We start from the raw sequence: 26,953 nt of genomic DNA, 5'->3' as shown, positions 1-26,953 counted from the left end.
TCAGATAACTGCTGTAATAAGAGGACTGATCAATCCAGAGCAGAAACAGCAGATTCGATTGCTCAGATTGCTGCAGACTCAGTGCTGATCATTTCAGTAAAGCATTTCAAAAAATAATAGTTTTAATATATATATTTATTTTTAATATCACCTAGTCGCACTTTGAAACAGATGAAACTCAAATGAGTTGCAATAACAGCCGACCACACCAGCACACCTGAGTTTCTTAAAGCAAAGTGTGTGTTAATCCTCAGGCTTTATTAATCCATTAGCCTCTCCTCAGATGAAAACACAAATAAATGCATCTGTGCAATTTGTTGTTTTTTCCCCTGCTGCTATCACCCTACTTAGTCTCTCAACATTTCCCCCTCTAGACAGCATCCTCCACTTCATTACTTAAACAGCTCATCATACCGTGACCAGCAACAATAACATACAAGCACAATAATATTAAAGTGCACCCCCCCACCCCCCCAAACCTTGTTTACAGGACAGCGCTTCCCAATTCAATTGTAGAAGAAAGCCATTATAATGCAGCAGCAGGGACCGGGAACATCGATTCTGAAAGCCCAGCCCCAGGGACTCCACGCTCCCAGCTCGTGTAACGACTAATTAAAAACAATAAATCACAATGAAAACAAGCCGGGTTGTACAGTGGCTGGCTGGTGGAAGGTCAGCAGAAGCTGTGGTGAAGTCAAGGAAAGCCTCTCCTGCTCTCAAGCCTTCACTGCTGGCCCAACTCGGCTAAATGATAACGGAAAGTACAGTTTATCTGCAGCACCAGTTTCCTTTTGATTTTTCACTGCCGTTATTTAATCACACCAATCCCGTGCAGCTGAACCAGGCGCAGGAACGTAACCCTGTGCATGATCCGAAACAAATTCGCCTGAAACTGCTTCATCCTCGCAGCCATTCTAAACTCTGAAGAGCACGCGATCATCCTGCAGCTCTTTGGTCCTGCCAGAGTCACAGTCTATTTGTGCAGCGTCTGTTCTATTAAGCGCACCTGGCTATTGGAGCACACTTTCCGCCCTGCTCCCAAGGCCGCAGTAACGGGCAGGTTTCACTGCACACTCCACACCCCTGGGGGCTCCCTGTGGGATTCGAGGTTGACTTCAGCTCAGAGCGTTCCCTCTGCCAGGTACCTGGGACTGCTGATCCAAACTGAGCTTGCAGATTTAAGAGCTTAACCCTTCACATGGAAGTCTAGTGCTAACTTAGAGAGGATATACAGAGAGGGGGACAGAGAGAAAGACAGATCTATATATAAACGATTAGATTTGGAGTCAGTCTTGTAGGAAAGCATTTAGACAAACATGCCTTTTCATTGTATGTATTTGTCCACAGGACAAAGTGAATTTAGCACTGCTGCTGATAAGGTTTTGTTTACAGTTCAAACAGACCCCACGGATGGAAATAAGACTCCTGTTGCATAGCAGTGTCACCCATTCCAGGTTTTACTACAAGACTGATTAGCCACAGGCTATAGATATCATGCTTATTAAACTCACAGTAAAACCAGGGATGGATCAAACTGCTATGCAAGGACGGTGTTATTGCCTGGACTCAGATACCAGAGAGATGGTTCTCGGAGGCTGTGGGCTCATTCAGGTGCAGTGAATCTCACAGTGTCCCAAGAAGGTCCAGACATCCTTCCTTGTTCTCTCAGGTTCCTGGCGCTGTGTTACTCTACTTCATACAGTGCGAACGTCTTGTTTTCCATCCTTGGGAGTTAATCTGTCAGGTGTAAGTGCTAACATGAGTGACAGACAGTGAAGCCTTCAATAACTGGAGCTGACAGTCCTCAACCCTGAAAGCAGAGTGTTTCTCTATCTCTATCTCTCATGTAATCCTAGAGCCATGCTGTGAGCGAGGAGTGGAAACATGACCCCAGCTCAGGTCCTGGAGCTCCAGTTACCTGCAGAAAATTGCCAAGCACAGCCCTTAAATCATCATCTTCATCTCCCCGGCTTTTAAATGGTGAGGTATGAAACCCACACAGCAAGCCCTTCTAACCCCACACTGTCAGGGCTTTTCACCACTGCTGAATGAATGCATCCAAGATGTGTGTAGATGTGTCTTGTGTGTGTACATATTTAAAATACAAAATAAAGAAATACTAGGGGAACAAATCTGGCAATAAGCTTATTTTTTTTGTACTGAAAATAACTACAGCACACTACAATAATCCACATTTAAAAATCCCCATTACTTTCTCTAAGTACATACACAAATCTAAAACAGAATGCAGAGCGAACAAAACAATAAAAAAGCACCAGCTCCACAGCTTGTTTCTTACATCCCATTATTTCATTCAAGCCATTAAAACAATGACACAAGCCCCTTTCCATGCCTATTTCTATTAAGTAATTGGACATTAGACTACACTAAAGACAAAAAACAAATTTGTTTTTATTTCTTCTGAATAATTGATTTCTAAAAAGGTTGTAAAAAGAGCCGTCTGGATGGGAAGCACTCTGGAGCAGAAGCAGCCATGTTCTTAATAGGCAGGCGCTTGAATTATTGACAGAGAGGGACTGTGCAGGATGCTGCACTCGCCAGTGCCTCTGGGAACACACACACTCACTTCAATGTGACCCTGGCTCTAAAGAAGCCACGCAAGCAGCAACCCAATCTAGCACTGACTCCAGAGCGACGTGCTGCATCAGGCAGGTTAACACAAAAACACACACACACGAAAAAAAACATTTTTACAAAGCAGCAGTCTTATTAGCCTCGGGGTCAGGGTCATGTTTTTCAATTCCTTCGAAGGAACTGGAACTGATCATTTAGAGTCACAATTGTTGTGCTTCTTCAACTGCTTTCATTTGAAGCCAATTTAAATTGACTAACAAGAAGCGACTTTGATTTAAGTCATGTGTTGCCACTGTGAGCAGCTTACTTTAACAGAACGCTGCCGGCTGCAATTTTGATCAATGATGCTGAAATTGATTAAAAGGGGAAATGGTATTGGAAATTGATTTTAAAAAGGAATTGGAATTGAAAAACAGGAATTGAAGCAGATCCTGATTAGCCTATTGAGAGAGTTTTGGTGAACAAAAGAGATCCCCCCTCCCCCACCCCTTGGCACAGCAAAATGTGAAACCCTGGGTTTACATGCAAGAGGAATGCTGCCATGGAATCAGCAGACACAGGGAAGCACACGATCCATCAGCGGACCAAATCGGACACAGGGAATCACACGATCCATCAGCGGACCAAATCGGAAGCCAACATCAAAATTAACCTCACGTATGAGGTCAGAGATCCACAGCAATTCCCATCAAGGTGTTCAGCCAGCCCCCTTCTTAATTCTTTATCAGTTTGTGAACTACAACAACCCATGACATGAACACCTATAACCTCCTAGTGCTGCATGCTGCCGCACAAGCCCATAAACAGCAAGCAGGTTTCAAAGGGATTTGGTGATGGCCGTTTTTATCAGGACTTCCTGATAAAAGTGGACGGCTAAACTATGGGAAAACAAACAAACAGTCACAAAAGATTTTGAAAAATGTTCGTTTTAAAAATGGCTCACTATTGGTTCTGGGATTTCCAGCAGGGTGACAATGCTGCTCTGCAACCCCAAAGCACTGCAGAGCCCCCACGGTCTGCAGCCTCGCTTCCCACCCTGCCTCCTGGTTTTCAGTGCTGCGCTTGTCTAAAAGCTGTGGGATTACTGTGCTTGCTGGTTCAGTAAACTGTGCAGGTCAAGTACTTTCCAGGAATCCTCTGTGTGTCTAATAATAGCCAGAGATTAAAATCAGGAGCTAAAAACAACTCCAGCACTGCAGTACAGCATCGCGCTTACTCACACAAAAACAAAAAGGAGGGCAGCAGCCAGCACGGAGGGACTGGCCTTTGTCGTCGTCCCCCAAACATGATTTTTAAACAGCAGACACAGGTGCAGACTATCCACCAAGTCATCTCGCTTTGTGGATAGCCTGTGGAAACGTCCACAGTTTCCTCTGTAAGGATGCCTTGTGCTGCAGCTGCGGCGAGCTGTGAAGGCGGCCAAGCCTCTGAGACTGAACAGAGAAGGAAAAAGAGGGGGTGGGGGGGTAAAGCTTCCTTCTGACTGGAGATCAGGAATCACAACCAAGCAGTGATTTTTTTTTTTTTGTTACTACAGTTTAATAGTATTTTGCTATCAGCAATTTGGGCTTGCCATGTGTGTCTCTGCTCACACCATTTCTTCCTCTCTGTGCATGTGTCAGGTGTTTGTTGTCCGAGGGAGCTGTGAAACAGAGAGCCCGTCCTTGATTTGTTTGCATTCAAGGTTCTCATTAATATGTGTCACATACAGCAGAGACTTCGAACAGCCCTTAATCCTGACCCCACCGGCCCCGCTCTGGCAGCTCGATCATTGATCACAATGCAGGACGGAGATGCTACGTGATTCCAGCTGTAACAAACACAGCTCCTAATGGGGCTGCGCAGGGATAAGCGCACAGTTACTGCAGGCAGCGCTGCCTCCGGGGAGAAGCCAATCCCTTTTAAATCACACACGCAGGCACATCCCTGCAAGGAAAGAAGAGATAATTACCTGCACCCCGGTCATGATCCGCAACAGAAACACAAGAGGCAATTTCAGATCTGCTTTGCAGGTGGAACGAGTATTCAAGGTGTCACAACGTTACTTGCCTTGAACAAACGCAGCAGCCCCTTCGAGTGTATGATATCTTTACCCAGCATTTGCAAAGATGAAAAAAATCAAACTTGCGTTGTGTAGCAGCTTATGCCACTCTAGGTGACTATGCATTTCAAACCGTTGTTGGTTTTTTGAAATGGTTACATGTACCCAAGGCTCGTGGCACTGGAATGCCTGCTATTATTTAGCAATGAATATAATACTTTATGACAGCATTGTGTTTTTCTGCATTGAGATCGTACTGTGTAATTATATGTCAGTACACAGTGCTCACCTAAGTTCGCCTCAATTCTTGCGGTTTCACAGGATGGGAGACGCGAATGATACTAAGTGCGAATTCAAGCGATCTAATAAGAAAAGCAACACCAGCAGCACAAAGAAACCGATGCATTTTGCAGATATGTTTTTAACATCAACTACATAACCGCATGTTATAACAATTGTCAAAACATGGGCCCACTTGACAGCTGATGAGCAGATCCATGGTTACAAGGCAAGATAATCTTGTTTATTTACGTTCTTAATGCAAAGCTTGCATTGGGTACATAAAAGGCACCACAGTAGTAATTCTGCACTTGAACCTACACCAATTAACATCTGGAAGGAAGGGAGGGATTCAAGTGAACAAAGTGGGCCAGAAACAGTTTATCACACACACTCTCTCTCAAAAATATACCACAAGCCTTTCACTGAAGCACAAGCTTCAGACCAGGGGCTAGTTTATGGATTTGCCTAGTGGATTTCAATCTGTTTTTTAAAAAATAAACTGCTAAGTGCTGGCAGTGCTTGTGAAACCGGTCCCAGGTCCACAAAGACTATGCATTAACATCTCCATGCAATGGAAACACAGAACAACGCCAAGTCTTCGGGATCACTACCCCACGTACCCCAAAACGACCAGGGGCACATCACAAGACCTTAAAAATGCACAATGCCACCACTTCCGAACCTTAGCAACCCCTGAAAACAAACTGAACTTGACAGGATTTCCAGAAGACGACTGCCACAGGGCTTGGAGTTCAAGTGAGCCTGTGCACCTCACAGCAAGACTCTTCCGTGTGTTGACTTGAAGCCATGTATCCATCATTAAAAAAATAAAGCCAGCCTTCAAATGTGTTGATGCAAGTAGAGGATGATTTTGTCTCCAGATCTCGCAGGTGGAATAGTTCTGCTATAGTGGCATGGTTTTTGTGAATGCACAGTGTGTTTGGGGGGGTAGTCACAGAGGGAACGGTAGCTATTCTTAAATCACCCCCCCCCCCGGCTCTACTTTGTGAGGTTTTTTTATTATAAAAGCCCCACAGAAGAGAGAGTTCACAGAAAGGATTCTTGCTTGCAGCGCTGGCATTACTCACTTCCTGTCCTTGTCACAAACAAGTTGTGCTGCCAAGGATCAGCCCAGGAGAAGGCTGGAATCTGCACAAACACACACAGAGACACACACAAGACACACCTCCACCCAACATTCATCAAGCTCTCAAACACTGCCAGCTCCCAGGACAAGCTCAACCCTTTCCCTCCTCTCTCACACCCTCGCAGACAGCTCACATGCCCTCAATTATTAAAGACACAGAGCGATCTGTTCAAATAAAATGCAGAACGAACACCCAGTCTCAGGAATTGCATTAATCGAAGTAAAACCATAAAAAAAATATAAAAGTTTAAATAAGTTAACTCTACAAATGGCCCGAACTGCAATTTAATGAACGATTTACATTCATTTTTATTCTATTTTTTAACCCTGGTATCTCAACAGTCTTATTACCAGACCACTTATTTTGGTAGGCAATACAATCCGTTTCTCTCAGTTCTTATTTTGGTAGGCAATACAATCCGTTTCTCTCAGTTCTTATTTTGGTAGGCAATACAATCAGTTTCTCTCAGTTCTTATTTTGGTAGGCAATACAATCCGTTTCTCTCAGTTCTTATTTTGGTAGGCAATACAATCCGTTTCTCTCAGTTCTTATTTTGGTAGGCAATACAATCAGTTCTTATTTTTCTCTCAGTTTCTCTCAATTCTTATTTTGGTAGGCAATACAATCCGTTTCTCTCAGTTCTTATTTTGGTAGGCAATACAATCCGTTTCTCTCAGTTCTGTTGCCACTGGTGGCAAGGCTTTGATCCCAGACAGACACACGGTGAACGCTAACCTCCGTGTGGCCCCTTGCTAAGACTGTGTGGTTTGATCCCTGTCATGCGCTGTGGGCTGGCACTGCAGCCTGACCCACCAATAGCACAGCCCCACTTATTGAGACCTTTCTAGCTCAATACTTACTGAAGTGCTGCTATTCCTGGATTTACTGGTCTGTCTGTGTGTGTCTGACCCCTGAACTCCGGGGTCATTACTACAGACCAGGGTATTACAGCTTGTTAGTATTACATGCCTGCAGAACTACTGTGCCTGTCTGCTCATGGTAGAACATCACAGGCATGGGGCCCTATCCTCACTTACACAGGAGAGACAGCTAGAAGATGCTTGTTTTAGTTTTCTTCTTCTTAACTCACAAACACATTCCTGTTTTCTGTCAGGCCCCCCCCAGACCTGTGGGAGACGCAGTGATTTTGAAATGGCAGGAAGAGCGGTACCTGTGTGTGTGAATATCTGCATGAGCTGCATAAATAACACTGACCTCCCTCCCTCCCAGCCTGCCAAGTTCCTTATCACAGAGCCAGCGAGGAACGAGGAGCACTGAGCCAGACTCTTCGGGAATGTAAACTACAATATTAATAATAATAACAACAACAATAACAGGGACTGAGATGCATAACAGTTTCACTCACTCCAGGTAATCCCAGAAATTGAGGGCAAGTTAAGGATTTCTAGTTGCAGGTACAGAAAGACAATACATTTGTTTCAGGTTTTTTTTTTTTTTTTTTTTTTTAAAACAGTGAGCCAGCAGTCAGCGGTGCTGAACTACAACTGAACTAAATTTTGTTTTCAGGTTTTATCCAACTATTTAGCTACGGTTACAGTTTAAACAGCACCCGTGGGTTTCACTTTACTCCCATTCTGCTATGAAGTTTCATTACCTCAAAACACACACACTCGCTCATTCACTCAGGGCACCAGGTTCAGCCAAACCAAACAGCACTGAAAGATAAGCAGCACGTTAAACAAGTATATGCAGCTCCACAGCAGACAGGCAGGCGGGCGGGCACAGCAGGAACACAAACCACCAAGAAAACTGCACTTACTCCAGAGCAAAGCAGTGACACAGGAGACTGCACGCCTCGTCTCGGAATCAAGGAGCCCCGCTTCATTACAGCAAAACCATGGATAACAAACAGCCCATTTCACAGAACCCATCAAGGTAAAAGGGACATTTAAACACCATGATGTCCCTGCACCACCTCACAGCTTGCATGACACCCATCCTAACAGTCACGTTTCAATTCAAACCGCTTGAACTGAGGCACAGCATTTGCATCACAAGGAACATTTTTTACAAGTTTTTGAAATTTGCTAGCAAAACTAGAAACAAATGACCAAACAAGTGAGACTACAACAGTGCTGCCCAAACCGACAAGAACAAGGCAATGCCTCTCAGATTACACAGGATGGATAAAACCAGACACTAAAACAGATGAGAACACAACTGTGGGCTTGAATAACTCCATGCTACAGCCCTCAATTTTAAAGGTGCTCCCATTTTCTACCTACCTCAATGACCCCAGGCATCACTTCCCATGCTGGCTACGTATAGGTTTGCAGAGCAAGTGGAAATGCAGAGGCAGATCCATGCAGCCTCTCAGAAGAGGGACTAAACTCTGCTTTCCTTAGGGAAGCAGAAGTCGCTTGCTGGGCTTGAGAAAGGAGAATTCTACAGCTATGGACAAAAGTTTTGCATCACCCTCTATAGAGAATGAACACATTTTGCATCAAAGTTTAATGAAAGCTGCTGAATAATGTTTCATTACCATATTGAATTACACACCTCTTTGTAGTTTTCCATATGCTTAACGAAAAATGAAATTCTACATTTCGAAATCTAACATGAATTACTACTTTACTACCATTATGGCTTCCGGTAGACATTTGCGATATCGTTTGTATTGTCTAGATTGCATGATGTTAAATAAAAGATTTAAACTGCACGCCAGAGATGGAAATCAGCATTTCCATTGCACAGCACTCCTGCTTTCACTAAGAGTTTAATAAGATTATTCAATTTAGTAAACTCTTTTACTAAGAGTTCAGTAAGAAGTGTGGGAGTCTGGAACCAACTCCCCAGTAATGTTGTTGAAACTGAAACCCTGGGATCCTTCAAGAAGCTGCTTGATGAGATTCTGGGATCAATAAGCGTGTTACCTATAGCCTGTAGTAAAACCCAGAATGGGTGCTATGCAACAGGAGTCCTATTTCCACCCCTGCACCCCCTCTGATATTGAAATCTTCACACGAATACGCTTAGCAAACATTTCTAAAGCTCTTCGTGTCTTTACTGTATTCTGTTTCATACTGAATTCCTGCCAAAACTATTTAAGTCCAACTGCTCTATTTTACAGCCCTGCGGAGCGAATCCAAGGTTAACATTTCAAGGGTTCTCTACAAACCATCACAACCGGCACTTAAGTCTTTCAGATTCTGTTCATTCATAACTCTATAAATGAATTACAGGATAATCAGAATGATAAAATAAATCCAAAAAAAGATGAACAAAAAAAAGACCCTCTCATTGCACACTCCCGTTCCTCCTTCACTGACTGCACACAGAGTGCTTGCACCTGCATGGCTGGGGCTGAATCGAGAGCAGCCCCAGGGATACCACTCAGACCGGAAAGGAAACCGGATTAAAAGACACTATAGTGAACAACAGAGGCCAGATTACACTGCCACTGCTGCAGTCACCACACAAACTCTTAACACAGAATCCGGACGGGAATAAAAAAAGCAAGAAATATACATCTGACTCTGAATACTAACCAGCACGTCAGAGTCGTGTTCTTGGATGTTAAAAGGCGCTAGAGGAATGGAGATGGGAACCAGTGCAGCACAAAGTGATTAGTCGATTATCGGGACTGAGAGCTCCACAGTTAGGTGCGGGTCAATGGTGTGGACTGGGCTAAAGTGAAACGAGAGAAGAAACAACTGCCTGGGCTTGTGATGACCGCTGCTGTTCTTCAGACTGTGGAGAACAGCGACCCACACAAACCCCAGCAGCTGCTTCTTCACTCGTTTCACTGTGAACGGTACAATCAGCCCGATCCACCTCGACGACCCTCGCCTGCGGAGAGCTCCGTCCCATTAACCGGTACGTCCAAACCCTCTGCAGGGGCGTGTCACTCAGAGCGCCGCTCACCTGGGCTCTCAATCGAAGCAGCAACGCTCCAGCGCCTGAACCTACCTTGTCCTTCTCATGCTGCAGCAGCCGGACAGGGGGCAGGCAGGCCAGGGACTGTGCCCGGCCGCACAGTCGGTACAGCGGCCCCTCCTTGACCAGGCGGCCGTGCCCGACTGCGCGCTTGGCGGCCAGGCGCAGCTGCTGGTGGAACGCGAGGGCCCCTCCTCCCTCTCCCAGCCAGGCCGCCCCGTCCTCCTGCCCCTTGAGGAAGCGCTCTATGCTCTTCAGGGAGGAGCCCCCTGGCTCGCCCAGCCCCTCTAGGGCATGCTTCAGCAGCTTGTTCCAGTCCAGGGCCTGCTGCTGGGGCTCGGCCGGCCTGGCCGGTTGCCCCCGGGGCTTGGGTAAGGCCAGCCGGCCGGGGTTATCGGGGTCCTTGTACGAATTGAGGCCCTTGTTGGACACTTTCAGGACGGTGCCATCCTGGACACTGAGCTCCAGCTGCTGCAGGGCGGTGCGGCGGTCCAGGCCATGAGACATGGACACCGCATTGCAGATGCGCTCCTCCGAGGGTCGCTGCTTCTGCTTCTTTACCTTCTTGATCGCCTCCAGGATCCACTCCGTGTACAGCGGGTTCGCTAGCTTTACCATGGCTGAACCGCGGCCGCAGAATAATCCATTCAGAGAGAGAATAGAGCGAGACAGAGAGAGAGAGAGAGAGAGAGAGAGAGAGAGAGAGAGATTCCCCCCCCCCAGCCAGCCAGCCAGCCGCCCTGGTTATCCCTTATCCTGGTGCTGGCCGGTGAGTTCCGCGCAACGTGAAGACAAGCAGCCCGGCGGGAAGCAGTTCACCATAGCACAGGCGTTACAAACAGCCCCCAGGGGACCACTTCCACCCACCCCCCGGACGCTTTGACAAGGGTGCGAACTACCTCCTCTCCTCACTTTGGGGTTCCCAGCAGGAAATGCCACAATAATCCAATGGGTGCAGAAATCCCCAGAACAATGTAAAGCAGGAGTAGGTGTAGCAGCAGCTGTAGTCTCTCAACAACGTGTTTGTTCAAGTACTATTATAATAAAATAATAACAATAATAATTCCACAACCGAGTCAAAAAAAAAAAAAAAAAAAAAAAAAAAAAAAAAAAAAAAAAAAAACACACGACTGGTTTTCAATTGCCGTTGTTTTCTCTCTCCAGTTTCCAGAAAAATCTAAATCTTCTCAGAGGGACAATTTCACGTTCCTGCCGACAGCACATCAACAGCACACAAAGGTGACAAGACCTGGAGAGGGAAAAGAAAAAGGAAGATTAAAGGCAGTTATAACGGCTGCTTGAGGTCAAACCAGACGTCATTATACAGAAATGACAGCTACAGGTAAATCACCTGTAAGAACTCAAGTTACGACGCCAAAGTGCTTTACAAAGTCAAAAGGAAGCACAGCAACAACATTAACAACAATAAAGACAAAGTTAATCCTTCTTTTAGGGCTACAGTTGCATCTTCTCTCCAATGTGTGCATCTAACTGAGCACTGGTTTATTTGTATCTCTGTCCTTTATACCTTCCCCGCAAGGTGCTAGCCAGCTTAGCCTGCCTCAATTCAGACAGGGTTTAAGTGATGAAGGGCATGTGAAAAACAGCACCAGGCTCACGCAAGCAATATGTATCACTGGATCAAAACCCTAAACCTGAATGCGTAATACTGTCAATGACTGCAAAAAAAAAATAAGATCTAATTATAAATCACACCTGTGCATTTAACAGCAATATCACACGATAAATTCCAAGTACTATTAAACTGGTCACGTCGTGTGAATTACTTGTCAAACTGGTTCTTTATCAGTAGCAACTGAGTTACCTAATTATGCATAGAAATACAACCACTCACAGAGACTCACCTGAAAACACTCACTCACTCATACACACACGCTCACCTGAAAACACTCACACACACACGCTCACCTGTAACCACTCACTCACTCACACACGCTCACCTGAAAACACTCACTCACACACACACACTCACCTGAAAACACTCACTCACACACGCTCACCTGTAAACACTCACTCACTCACACACGCTCACCTGTAAACACTCACTCACTCACAGTCCGAGTTGACCTTTTTGTGTGAGTGTGAGGTGTGTGCGAGTGGACTTTTGTGTTTTGAGTGGACATTGGCTGCAGTGAGTGAGTGTGTGCCGAGTGTAACTTGGACCTCTTTTTGGGAGGTAACATGTTTGTGAGTGAGTGGACTTTTGTGTGAGTCACGAGTTGTGTGAGTGGACATTTGTGAACACTCTCACCTTGGACTCACACTCACTCACTGTGAGTTCGGTGCGAGTGGACTTTTGTGAAAACATCTTTCACACAGTGGTGGTGTGTGCTCTCACCTGGACACTTTGTGAGTGGAGTGTGTGCGCTTCGAGTGGACATTTTGACGGTGAGTGTTTAGTGTTGTGTGCTGAAAACAGTTGGACTCACACACACCACAGTGCGAGTGTGACACACTGTTGTGCGTGCGAGAGTGGACTTTTGTGAGTGGTAGTTTGTGTGTGTGTACGTGCGAGTGGACTTTTTGTGAGTGAGTGTGTGAGTGCAGTGGACACTTTTACGTGAGTGACACTGTGTCCCTCACTCACACACGCTCACCTGAAAACACTCACTCACACACACACGCACGCTCACCTGAAAACACTCACTCACACACACACGCTCACCTGAAAACACTCACTCACACACACGCTCACTGAAAACACTCACACACACACACACGCTCACCTGAAAACACTCACTCACACACACGCTCACCTGAAAACACTCACTCACTCACATACGCTCACCTGAAAACACTCACTCACTCACATACGCTCACCTGAAAACACTCACTCACTCACACACGCTCACCTGAAAACACTCACTCACACACACACATACGCTCACCTGAAAACACTCACTCACACACACACGCTCACCTGAAAACACTCACTCACTCACATACGCTCACCTGAAAACACTCACTCACTCACACACGCTCACCTGAAAACACTCACTCACTCACATACGCTCACCTGAAAACACTCACTCACTCACACACGCTCACCTGAAAACACTCACTCACTCACATACGCTCACCTGAAAACACTCACTCACTCACATACGCTCACCTGAAAACACTCACTCACTCACATACGCTCACCTGAAAACACTCACTCACTCACCTGAAAACACTCACTCACACACGCTCACCTGAAAACACTCACTCACTCACATACGCTCACCTGAAAACACTCACTCACACACGCTCACCTGAAAACACTCACTCACACATGCACGCTCACCTGAAAACACTCACTCACTCACACACGCTCACCTGAAAACACTCACTCACTCACACACGCTCACCTGAAAACACTCACTCACACACACACGCTCACCTGAAAACACTCACTCACACACACACGCTCACCTGAAAACACTCACTCACTCACATACGCTCACCTGAAAACACTCACTCACTCACACGCTCACCTGAAAACACTCACTCACTCACATACGCTCACCTGAAAACACTCACTCACTCACATACGCTCACCTGAAAACACTCACTCACATACGCTCACCTGAAAACACTCACTCACTCACATACGCTCACCTGAAAACACTCACTCACTCACATACGCTCACCTGAAAACACTCACTCACTCACATACGCTCACCTGAAAACACTCACTCACTCACATACGCTCACCTGAAAACACTCACTCACACACACACGCTCACCTGAAAACACTCACTCACTCACACACGCTCACCTGAAAACACTCACTCACACACGCACGCTGAAAACACTCACTCACACACGCTCACCTGAAAACACTCACTCACACATGCACGCTCACCTGAAAACACTCACTCACACACGCTCACCTGAAAACACTCACTCACTCACCTGAAAACACTCACACACGCTCACCTGAAAACACTCACTCACACACACACGCACGCTCACCTGCTCACTCACTCACACACACACACACAAACACTCACTCACACCTCACAGATAGTGTGTTGAGTGTAGTTTGTGAGTACACTTCACTCGAGTGGACTTTTTGTGAGTGAGTCACCTGTGTGCGACTGAAAACACTCACACTGAGTGACTCACAACCACAAGTGCGAGTGAACTTTTCACTCACAGTGACGCTCACCTGAAAACTCACTCCACACCCTGAGTAATTGTCCACCTGACAAGTGGACTTTTTGTGAGTGAGTGTGTGTGCACATTCACGTCACTTTTGTGAGTGAGTGCTCACTGCTGAAAAACACGACTGGACGAACACACTCACTCACCTGAAAACACTCACCCTCCGGACTGGACTCTCACCTGACCGAAACACTCACGTTCACTCACATCACGGCACCTTTTGTGGTGAGTGTGGTTGCACGCTCACCTGAAAACACTCACTCACACACTGAAAACACTCACTCACACACGCTCACCTGAAAACACTCACTCACTCACACACGCTCACCTGAAAACACTCACTCACTCACATCACTCACACACGCTCACCTGAAAACACTCACACACACACACACGCTCACCTGAAAACACTCACTCACACACACGCTCACCTGAAAACACTCACTCACACACGCTCACCTGAAAACACTCACTCACTCACACACGCTCACCTGAAAACACTCACTCACTCACACACGCTCACCTGAAAACACTCACTCACACACACACGCTCACCTGAAACACTCACTCACTCACTCACACACGCTCACCTGAAAACACTCACTCACTCACATACGCTCACCTGAAAACACTCACTCACTCACATACGCTCACCTGAAAAACTCACTCACTCACACACACGCTCACCTGAAAACACTCACTCACTCACACACGCACGCTCACCTGAAAACACTCACTCACTCACACACGCTCACCTGAAAACACTCACTCACACACACGCACGCTCACCTGAAAACACTCACTCACTCACATACGCTCACCTGAAAACACTCACTCACTCACATACGCTCACCTGAAAACACTCACTCACTCACATACGCTCACCTGAAAACACTCACTCACTCACATACGCTCACCTGAAAACACTCACTCACGCTCACCTGAAAACACTCACTCACACACACGCTCACCTGAAAACACTCACTCACTCACATACGCTCACCTGAAAACACTCACTCACTCACACTCACGCTCACCTGAAAACACTCACTCACTCACACACGCTCACTCACTCACCTGAACACACTCACTGAAAACACACACACTCACACACATCCTGAACAACAGTGGACGCCCTTTTGTGGTGACTCACCTCAACACACACTGCTGAAACTCACTCACGCAACACACTCACCTGAAAACACGTGCTCACACTCTCACACACACACACACACGCTCAGTGAGGTACTACACACTCTCACTTGAAAAACTCACTCACAACACACAAACGCTCACACATGCACACACGACACGCCACCTGAAACTCACACGCCCACACTCACACACATCACCTGAAAAACACTCACTCACACGCTCACCTGAAACACGGGTGAAACACTCACGCACAGTGCGTGGCGAGTGGACTTTTTGGTCACAGTGCCAGCGTGCGAGTGTACTTCACAACACACGCAGGTGCGTGTGTACACTCACTCACACACACGCACGCTCACCTGAAAACACTCACTCACACTCACTCACTCACACATACGCTCACCTGAAAACACTCACTCACTCACACACGCACGCTCACCTGAAAACACTCACTCACTCACACACGCTCACCTGAAAACACTCACTCACTCACACACGCTCACCTGAAAACACTCACTCACTCACACACGCTCACCTGAAAACTCACCTGAAACACACGCTCACCTCACTCACATGCACGCTCACCTGAAAACACTCACACATGCACGCTCACCTGAAAAACTCACTCACTCACACACGCTCACCTGAAAACACTCACTCACTGACCTTGATTCACACACGCTCACCTGAAAACACTCACTCACCTGAAACACACTCTCTCCACCCACACAACCGCTCAAACACTCACTCACACACACACGCTCACCTGAAAACACTCACTCACACATACGCTCACCTGAAAACACTCACTCACTCGCTCACCTGAAAACACTCACTCACACACACACGCTCACCTGAAAACACTCACTCACTCACACACGCTCACCTGAAAACACTCACTCACACACACACGCTCACCTGAAACACTCACTCACTCACACACGCTCACCTGAAAACACTCACTCACACACACACGCTCACCTGAAAACACTCACTCACACACACACGCTCACCTGAAAACACTCACTCACTCACACACGCTCACCTGAAAACACACTCACACACACACGCTCACCTGAAAACACTCACTCACACACGCTCACCTGAAAACACTCACTCACACACACACGCTCACCTGAAAACACTCACTCACACACACACGCTCACCTGAAAACACTCACTCACACACGGCACTCACACGCTCACTGAAAACCCACTCACACATGGCAAACGCTCCGGAGTGGACCTTTTCACTCAGAAAAACACTGCTCACCTGAAAACACCACGACACCTCACACGCTCACCTGACTCCACTCACAACGCAAAAAAACGAGTCAACACACTGTGCTCAGTGTGTCAGTGACAAACAACACTCTCACACCCTCACCTGAACAACTCATCTCACAGTGCTGTGTGTGTGCAACCACTCTGAAGACACTTGCTCACACACAAACCTCTCTGTGCGCGTGACCCCACACTCACACACACTCACCTCACCTGAAAACGAACTCACTCACTGACCAACAGTGACTCACCTCGAACAGTCTCACCCTGAAAAACATCACTCACTCACTCACACACGCTCACCTGAAAACACTCACTCACACTCACACACGCTCACCTGAAAACACTCACTCACACACACTCACACACTCTCCCTCACTTCCCTAAAACACACACGCTCACCTGAAAACAAGTGTCTACGCACTGGACACACACACGCTCACCTGAAAACAACCACTCTTGACGAGCACGCTCACCTGAACACACTTTTGTGGTTCACTCACCTCGTACACAGAGAGCTCACCTGAAAACATCACCCACTCTCAACCACACACACTCGTCTGTAGTGAACACACGCGTCACCATCTACCTGACAACGCTCCCTAGAGCTCGTTTCTCACAGCACTCGACCCGAAAACATCAACTCACTCACTCACTCACACACGCTCACCTGAAAACACTCACTCACACACTCACGCACGCTCACCTGAAAACATCACTCACTCACACACGCTCACCTGAAAACACTCTCACTCACACACGCACGCTCACCTGAAAACACTCACTCACACACGCACGCTCACCTGAAAACACTCACTCACACACGCACGCTCACCTGAAAACACTCACTCACACACGCACGCTCACCTGAAAACACTCACTCACTCACTCACATCACTCACTCACTCACACACGCTCACCTGAAAACACTCACTCACACACGCTCACCTGAAATAACACCAAACAGTGAGTGTGAGTGATGTGAGACTTTTCACTGAGTGGACTTCTCACTGCGAGTTGAAAAACATCACCTCTCTTGTGAGTCAAGTGGTGGACTCACACGAAAAACATCACTCACACATCATCACTCACACCCTGAAACACTCACTCACTTCACAGACGCTCTCACTCATACGCTCACCTGAAAACTCACTCACTCACTCACACACGCTCACCTGAAAACATCACTCACTCACTCACACACGCTCACCTGAAAACACTCACTCACTCACTCACACACGCTCACCTGAAAACACTCACACTGAAAACATCCATCACTCACTCACACACACGCTCACCTGAAAACATCACTCACTCACTCACACACGCTCACCTGAAAACATCACTCACTCACTCACACACGCTCACCTGAAAACATCACTCACTCACTCACACACGCTCACCTGAAAACATCACTCACTCACTCACTCACGCTCACCTGAAAACACTCACTCACTCACTCACACACGCTCACCTGAAAACATCACTCACTCACTCACACACGCTCACCTGACACACACTCACTCACTCACTCACACACACACCGAGTGTGTCTCAACACTGAAAACATCACTTTGTAACTCACCTGTGTTCAAAAACGCTCACTGAAAACATCACTCACTCCTCACACTCTCACTCACCTGAAACACTCACTCTCAAACATCATCAACTCACTCACGCTCACCTGAAAACACTCACTCACTCACACACGCTCACCTGAAAACATCACTCACTCACTCACACACGCCCTGAAAACACTCACTCACGCTCACCTGAAAACATCACTCACTCACACACGCTCACCTGAAAACATCACTCACTCACTCACACACGCTCACCTGAAACACTCACTCACTCACTCACACTCACACACGCTCACCTGAAAACATCACTCACTCACACACGCTCACCTGAAAACTCACTCACTCACTCACGCTCACCTGAAAACACACTCACTCACTCACACACACACACCTGAAAACATCACTCACTCACGTGTGTCAGTGGACTTTTACAGTAGTGAGTGAGTCACTGCGACAATCAACCTCACTCACTCACACACTACGCTGAAGTTCCCTGCATCACTCGAACTCACACATCAACTCACTCACTCTTCACACTCGCTCACCTGAAAAACATCATCTCACACCCTCACGTCACTCACACACTCGTCACCTGAAAACATGTCAGTCACCTCACACACTTTGTCACCTAACTCATGACACACACGCTCACCTGAAAACACTCAGTGGTCACACTCACCTGAAGTGATCAGAGTGAGTGATCACTTGCACTAGTACTAACCTTTGGTGAGTCCATCACACAACTGAAAACATCACTCACTCACTCACACACACTCACTCACACACACCAGTGATCACTCACTTTTTGTCACACACGTGTCACACCTGAAAACACTCAGTGAGGGTGTGCACACTGTGCACTTGAAAACATCACTCAGTTGTGGTTCACACACACACAACACACCTGAACACACGCGGTTTCCACGAAACACACACCACGACACACCTGAAAACACTCGTGAAAACACTCACTCACTCACACACGATGAAGGATCAGAGTAGAAATGATCAATTGCTAGATACTAACGTGTGGAGGTCTAGCGTGGTTTTGTTTACAGCGTAGCTCAGATCTGTCCAATTACATTGCGATCAAATGCTCAGTTTCGTTTTTGCAAGTTGTTTTTAACTTTGCCACAGGGAATACAGTTGTGTTTTTTTGTTTTTTTTTTTTGTTGTTGTTTTTTTTTACTGATAGCACGCAAGTACGTTGCATCACAGCAGTGTCTTTTCAAAAACTCTGCTATCAAAAGCTCAAAGCACAGTAATATGACTTAAAAAAAAAAACACTGTCTAAAAACCCGTATAGCCACGGACGGACCTAGAAACACACAAATCACTGTATTTTGTCAGACAGCGAGAGTCAAGTTTAAAAGAATAAAAAATAATAACAACAACAAACAAACAAATAAACAAAAACCAACTGCTCACCGGCAACGTTCCAAAACAGCCGTTAATTTTTAATTTTCTTTTTTTTTTTTTTTTTTTTAAATCTGGGACAGAGTTCTAAAATGTCTCGTGGTAACGCTTCCAGATTCCGATGACGTTGCGTTCCGTGCAACACGATTACTCTCAGCAATCACAACACTGAGCAGCGAGCGGAACCGGGCTCCCCCCTCCCGGTACCGGCCCGCTTACAACCGAGCTCCGTGTCACGAACCGGCGGGGTTACCACGCCGCACTCACTACTCGCTTATTATATTTATATTATAAATAACACTTGATAGAATTCAGCTCTGGACACCCGGGCGCGCATAGCAAGCGCCACGGACAAATGCACTGCCAAAAAACACACACCCCTACCGCCGAACTTTCTTTCACCGGACAGCAGAACCCAAACCCAGGGAGCACTCCACTGCTAACCCGAGGCTATGCGGCCTAACGCTTTCGAGCGCATACTTTAAACAGAAAGCACTCGGGTCTCCAGAAGCGAGCGGAGAGGCAAAACAGCCACCGGGAGCGACCCCCCCCCCCCCCCCCCCGCCCGCCTCCCCGGGGGTTTACCAGACCGCTCCTCCCTGCCCGCCTCGCAGCGGAGCGAGGTAGGCCACGGCTCCCCTCCTCCCCTTTCTCTGCCTCGGCTTCCAAAGCACGGGCGGGCGATCCGGCTGGTCGGTTCGTACGCGGGGTAAAGCCAACGGCACCGACAGGAGAGGCTCGGCTGAAGCCGCCGCGAAACTCACCGGGGTTGCTGGTTGCGCCCGCAGACAGAACGAAGCCCCGACTAGTCGGACGAGAAGCGGCCACGACTCTGTAACCGGAGAGGAAAACCTGACCCGCCATCTTGCAGACAAACAGCGAGCCTCGGACGAGGGGGGGGGACGAGGGGGAGGGGGAAGAGCGAGGCTGGGGAGCGTCTCCATTGTACAAGCCCGCATCGGGGGAGGGGGGCCGGCGAACCGGGCACGGCAGCGTCCCGATCCGCACACACCGAACAACACGGACAGGGTGCCAGGGAACATCTACATTTTCACACACGCAGACATAGAAAGCGCCCTGAGGAGTTCCCGGGGGGGGGGGGGGGATGTCTGTATCATTTGCAAAATGCTAAAATATGCATGCACAGATCACGAGTGGAAGACTTGAAACCACGCAGGTAGATATGGCACCTCCACTCTGGCGCAAAGACGTCTCTCTGCATACAGTACAGGGTGCAGAAAGCGGCTGCGGTGTTTCACATCGAAGTCAGGGACCATCTCGATTTATGCAACTCGGCGAAGAGGTGAACGATTGGCCAATGGACGGTTTACTGAGTTTGCTTGCACAGCTCTGGGACAAAAGTTCTGCATCACGCTGTAGAATGAACTAAATCTGCTGCATAAAGTCGAATGAAACCTGCCGAATAATGTTACGCTAACACATCGAATCACCTACCGCTTTGTAGTTTCATTCATATATTAAAAAAGACACATTTGACATTTCAAAATCTAATAATATAAAATACTACAGTCACCACTATTATGGCTTATAGGTTTTAGCGATATCATTTTGTAGTTGTAATCCATGCACACGAATATATAACTTTGAGCAACCAGGGTTCTATGCGTTGAATATTCCTAAAGCAGGCACGGTTTGAAACCCAGGGCTGGGTGCAAGGCTAGTGTGAGTTTCTAACTTGACACTTGAAAGTGAAAGTAAAGGTGGATTTAAACCAAAACAAAACCAAAACATTGCCTCACGTTATAGAATGAAGGAATTTAGCTTCGCAAAGTCCAATGGAAGCGCTTTCTAGTTTTCCAGATACTTAACAGAAAAACTGACAAATTGAAAAAAATAAGACATTTCGAAATCTAACATTAAATAATTTTTGATGCACGATGTTAAATATAATATCTAAATTATGTTCATATAGTTTTTTTTTTGTTTTTTTTTGGTCACAATCCTAAACTTGTAGGCGATGCTAAACTTCTGGCCACAGCTGTATGCACCCAATAGAAGAAAAAAAAAAACTCACATTTATTGCACTTGAGACCAACCGGACTTGAACCCAGGTCTCCTGGGGTGGAAATCATGACACGGACAAGATCTTATTCCTGCTGCGCCCCAGCCTCTTGAAACACGGTGTGATTGCGCAAGACAGAGGTTTTAGTAATCGGGAGCCCGCTGCACTATATGAAGCGGTCTCGTCCCGTCAACAGACAAATAACTGAGAAGAAACTAATTTTTTTTTAAAAAGCATCATTGCAGCGGTTTCCCTTTGTATCGGTTCCAGCGCGTTTCCTGTCGGTTCTCAGATGTCCAGGCTGGGTGGTCCGGTGCGGTTTGCTTGTTGGGAAAGCGAAGACGTTGCTGTGATCTCGTTCCCAGAGCCCAGGCTCCGGAATTCACGCTGTCCCCCTGGGGTTAATCCTCTGGTGACCGAGCAGATAGTTAACTAGGGGGATCCAGGGAGAAGCCTCTAGTTGCACAAACAGTGCCACGCAAGTTAACCCTTTCATCAAAGCACAACACCCACTATTATTATTATTATTATTATTATTAATTAGATTATTAGTCATTTAGTAAATCTTCTATCGAAAAGGTAACAGAGACGGGGGGGGGGGGGGGGGGGGGGGGTGAACTCTGCTTCATCAACAACTGCTGCTGCTGCTGCAGAGTCTCTTCCAACAGGACCTCGCTTGTTTTGTGTCTCATCTGAAGGACGGAGCACAAGGAGGTTCAGTGGCTTGCTCAGGGTCTCACACAGCTAGTCAGTGGCTGGGATTTGAACCTTCTGGTATCAGAGCCCCTTTGCTGTAACCACCGGACCACCAAACCCCCACTAAACGGATGCAATAAAAATACATGGTTGCTCTACTAACACACTGACAAGCAGTCACTCAATGGGGTTCCTGCCCATGCCACACACGTGCAGCCAGGCGTGATCAACAGGCTCTCCCAGCGCCAGCTCATGGGCACAACTGCGCCAATCTCAGGCGTTTGCTTGGAGGATTCAAGTGGCCTGCTAAGCATTTCTGAATACCCAATCAGTTTCCATCCACAGCTGCAACCAGGCGGTGACCCACAGCACAGGAAGTGGATACTTCGCTATAAAAACTTCCAGTTCAAATAAATAAATAAGCAGGTTTTTGTGCCAAGTTTGCAACTACTGCCCCCCCCCCAAAAAAAACCCAAATACAATATGAAAAAGAAATAATCCTGACATGCTGCTGTTTAAAAAGTTTTCAGTTTTTTTTTTTTTTTATTAAAGCAATAGAAAAAACACACTAAAGCCTGAACGAGATCACAGCAGCTCCAAGCAGTCCTGACCAGTCTGGCTACCAGCCAGCCTCCTGTCCTCTCAGCCAGCCTCCTATCCTCCCAGCCAGCCTCCTATCTCTCAGCCAGCCTCCTGTCCTCTCAGCCAGCCTCCTATCCTCCCCCAGCCAGCCATCCTATCCTCTCAGCCAGCCTCCTATCCTCCCCCAGCCAGCCTCCTATCCTCTCCCAGCCAGCCTCCTATCCTCCCAGCCAGCCTCCTATCCTCCCCCAGCCAGCCTCCTATCCTCCCAGCCAGCCTCCTATCCTCCCAGCCAGCCTCCTATCCTCTCCCAGCCAGCCTCCTATCCTCTCCCAGCCAGCCTCCTATTCTCCACCTCCCCCTCGCTGTGTCCCCCGGAGCTGGAGCTGCTGGACAGTGGAATCTTCCAGTTGTCCCAACTGAGGGAACAAAAACATGGGAAGCGACAAAAAACAGCCAAGAGGAGACTGGAAACGAGAAACTAGACAGAAAGAAAGAAAGGAAGGGGAGCTCCTGCAGTGTTCATGCTCAGCTCCTGACTCTGTGTGTCAGTGTGTGTGTGTGTGTGTGTGTGTCAGTGTGTGTGTGTGTCAGTGTGTGTGTGTCTGTGTGTGTGTATGTGTGTCTGTCAGTGTATGTGTGTTAGTGTCTATGTCTGTGTTAGTGAAGGTGTGTCTGTCTGTGTGTGTGCGTCTGTCAGTGTATGTGTGTTAGGGTCTGTGTTAGTGTCTATGTGTGTGTTAGTGAAAGTGTGTGTGTGTGTGTGTGTGTCTGTGTGTTAGTGTCCATGTGTGTGTCTGTGTGTTAGTGTCTGTGTGTTACTGTCTGTGCAAAGGTAGTAACCCTCAGCGAGTACGAAACAAAGCCATTTCTTCACAGACACCCATCAGAATCAATTCTCTCCTGATTTTACTCGCTGATTTTAAATTGCATAATAAATACTGTTCCGTATTGGTGATAACTTCAAAGCCGAAGTTTTTCAGCAACAAGTTTTGAAGGGAATGCGAGAGGGTTAAACGTGTTTGTGAAATCCGCTCCCGTGATCCTGCTCGGTTCGTCCGCGAAGTTCTGAGATCAAGCAGCTGCTCGGAACCGGGCGAGCTCCGATGGGCTGCACGGACTCCTCTCCTTCGTGCGTTTTCTTATGTTCTTCTGACGGTTTCGTGGGTCAGGTAACCTTGCTGTTTTTGCACGCTGTGGACCAGAAGCGGGGCAGGCTGGCTGTCTTAAAACAGTAAATCACAGGAGCGCTTGTTTTACCACCGCGCGGGTGATTTCGCAATCCAGCCCTGCTCACTGTGACAAACACACGCGTGAACGAGCCGTGGGGGCCCACCCGACGCGCCAGCACTGCTGATTTAAAAGGGTAAACTGTGGCTGCAAGTTCAATGCAATTAACAAAGAAGGTAGAGCAGAAAGTACGAGAAAGACGCCCCTCCCTCTCCCGCTGCCGTTGCCCTTTTAAGATCCAGAAACGTGACGAACTTCATGTGGTTTTATAAAAAAGAGGGCGCCTTTCCCTGCTATGAAATACCAGACCAGAACGGGTTAAACACACCGCGTACGCGGACGTTATAACAATACAAACACACCAACTGCGGGGCTGGAAGCACCTCACAAGCCGCGAATGTGGGCTTCTGAGAGGGGTTTGATCTACCCGACCCGCTCATCCGAACCAATCCGTGCGCACAGCGCACTCCGCTGCAACACAGTGCCCAGGGTCCCGACACTGCGCGGGCTGCCTAACCGCGCTCCCAGCACCGAATAATAATAATAATAATGCAACATTAATGAAAAATGTAAGCCTTCTTACCGTCTGTTATTTATTCATTTCAGTTCCCAGCGTACTTCCATCCATTGCGTCTGAGCAGAACTCAATTCCAAGGGCAAACACACACACGCGATTTCACTGCACGATTCCTAAACACACCCGAGGTTGTTGTTTGAAGGAAAAGCCCACCCCTGTCTTATTTTGGAAGGGGGGGGGGGGGGGGGGGGTTCGCTTGCTCCCGCGTTGACCCTACACTCAGCTAATACCCTCATTGATATGCACACGCTAAGCCGATCCCCTCTTTCTCTCTCCCTCCCTCTCTACCTCTCCCTAACTGGGGGACGTTGTCTTGCTGAGCGCAGTTCATGCACAGGAACAAGAGACACAGACGCAGTGCAAGAACGAAAAGAAGATAGCGAGAGAGAAAACCCTTTTATACTAATAGCTACTAAACCGTGAGCCTTTCTTATATTGCTCTAGACGCGTAAATCCAGTACAGAGCGACTCCACGATTCCGGTCGGCAAGCCTCGTTTTGCGGGGCGGATATTTGGACCTTTTTGTTGCGGTGTGCTTCCTTTCTCCAGTGCCCGTGTGGGTATTGTTATGCTAACACACACACACACACACCAGCAGCGCCCTGCCCCACGCTGTGCAGTACTGGTCGCGGGAATAATTGCGGATAAGACCGCCTTTGCCATTGGCTGCCCGCGTTAATTCCGCGTAGCAGCTGGTTCGTGTTTTTTTACACAAACACAGACAGATGGTCCCTAACTAGCCATCGAGGAAGGAGGGGAAGAGGGAGGATAAGAGAGAGAGAGAGATGAGGAGGAGAGGCAGGATAAGAGAGGCATGGAAGGTGTAAATCCTGCTCTGTACTGTACGATTTAAAGTGGGTCACTTAGCAAACACAACAGAAATCTATTCTGCTTGCAGGGGGGGGGGGGGCAGATCCAGATTTATTGCACGATAACTTGGCTGGTGTTTAACATGAAGATTTACATTTCATTGTATTATCGTACTGTAAATGTACATTAAAGCTAATCTCATCTGAATAATAATAATAATAATGCAACTGTTGTAAAAATCCTCATGTGTGATGTTGGCTTCATTATTTATTTTTTCCCCAGATGTTTTTAGAGGGCGTTCTGGCTCTAGGTAAAGGTCGAGATGACGTCACAGAAGGGAACACGTCAGCTAGTGAAACAGGCTGCGCGTCACAGCAGGAGACACGTGGGTTTCTTACCAGCTACCGCTGGGTCAAACCAGTTCATTAAAAATGACACCGAAACCAGATTCCCGAGCCAGCTGCAGAACAGAAGAATTAGTGCAAAACACAAGGCGTGTCACTTTAAATACCTCATGCATGTTTGCCATGTTCTTTTTTAAGAGACTGAACTGCTCCCTCGCTCCTTCCCTCTCCCCTCTAAGAGAAAGGGTGCTCCCTCCAGTCCAGGGCAGGCTTGAGGCACGGAGACTGGACTGCTCGCTCTCTCACACGGCAGTGATTCTTAAATGACCTGGGACTACACACATATGACTTAACCAGTTCTATTGCACCGTGCAGATTCCTGCCCACTGTCTGCTCAGTGCAGGGAGGAGTCCTTAATAAACATCTGAAATATGATCAAAAGCGTCGTGCGCTACAGTTCAGATCTGTTTAGTTTAATATTTTAAAAAGGCCTTTTTAATTATGCACTGAAAGCGGTTAATTCCTGGGAGACCAGTGTCTGCGTTTTACATCTCGCATTCTGACTCTGAGGGACTCTATTCCCGTTTATCCAGTCGCTGGTAAACGTCCCGGGATTCAGTTTTTTTAGGGGGGGGGGGGGGGGGGGGGTTCTATTGAATCTGCTGAAATCATTGAGGTTGTTTCCATAATTAATAAACTTGTTTTTTTGTAATAATTCATGTTTGATATGCATCTCCCTCCCTCTCTCCCTCTCTCCCTCTCTCCCTGGTCCTCCTCGTCTCTCCCCCGCTGATTCTGTCTTCATTAGTCCGAGTGCGGCCTCTTCATTATCTCTCTTCTGGTCCAGCGGGAGCGAGTTGGAGATATGTCGGGGAATTACCCAAACAAAGCCCAGAGAGGCGTCTCGATCCTGGGAAGAGAGAACGAGAGAGAGAGAGGCATCATGCAGAGCCAAATCAAACAAACAGAACAAGCAAGCAAACACACCCCTGATCACTGAGCTGCTTTTAGACCAGCCAATGAAGGTCACTCGGAACCCCTTGCAGACAAAAACCGTTCTCTCTGGCTCGAGGAAGAGTGCCGCTGCAGCATGTGAGTACAGGACCTGCCAGCTCCCCTCTGA

The 26,953-nt window shown here is 47.4% G+C and overlaps 1 protein-coding gene across 2 annotated transcripts in view; it reads right to left on the bottom strand.

Annotated features, from left to right (window-relative positions):
* The window catches only part of LOC121302979 (histone acetyltransferase KAT6A-like), a 31,009-nt gene extending 19,964 nt beyond the window's left edge, over positions 1 to 11,045 (bottom strand). For both annotated transcript variants that reach the window (XM_041233353.1, XM_041233354.1), the window contains exon 1: positions 9,997 to 11,045. In XM_041233353.1, coding sequence (XP_041089287.1) covers positions 9,997 to 10,581 — 585 coding nt within the window. In that variant the 5' untranslated portion in view covers positions 10,582 to 11,045. The remainder of the gene's footprint in view (positions 1 to 9,996) is intronic.
* Between the last annotated feature and the right edge of the window lie 15,908 nt (positions 11,046 to 26,953).

Source organism: Polyodon spathula, chromosome 31 (genome assembly GCF_017654505.1).
Source record: "Polyodon spathula isolate WHYD16114869_AA chromosome 31, ASM1765450v1, whole genome shotgun sequence".
Classification (NCBI taxonomy): domain Eukaryota; kingdom Metazoa; phylum Chordata; class Actinopteri; order Acipenseriformes; family Polyodontidae; genus Polyodon; species Polyodon spathula.
The sequence above is the reverse complement of the archived record's forward strand: the minus strand, read 5'-3'. Positions and strand labels throughout refer to the sequence as shown.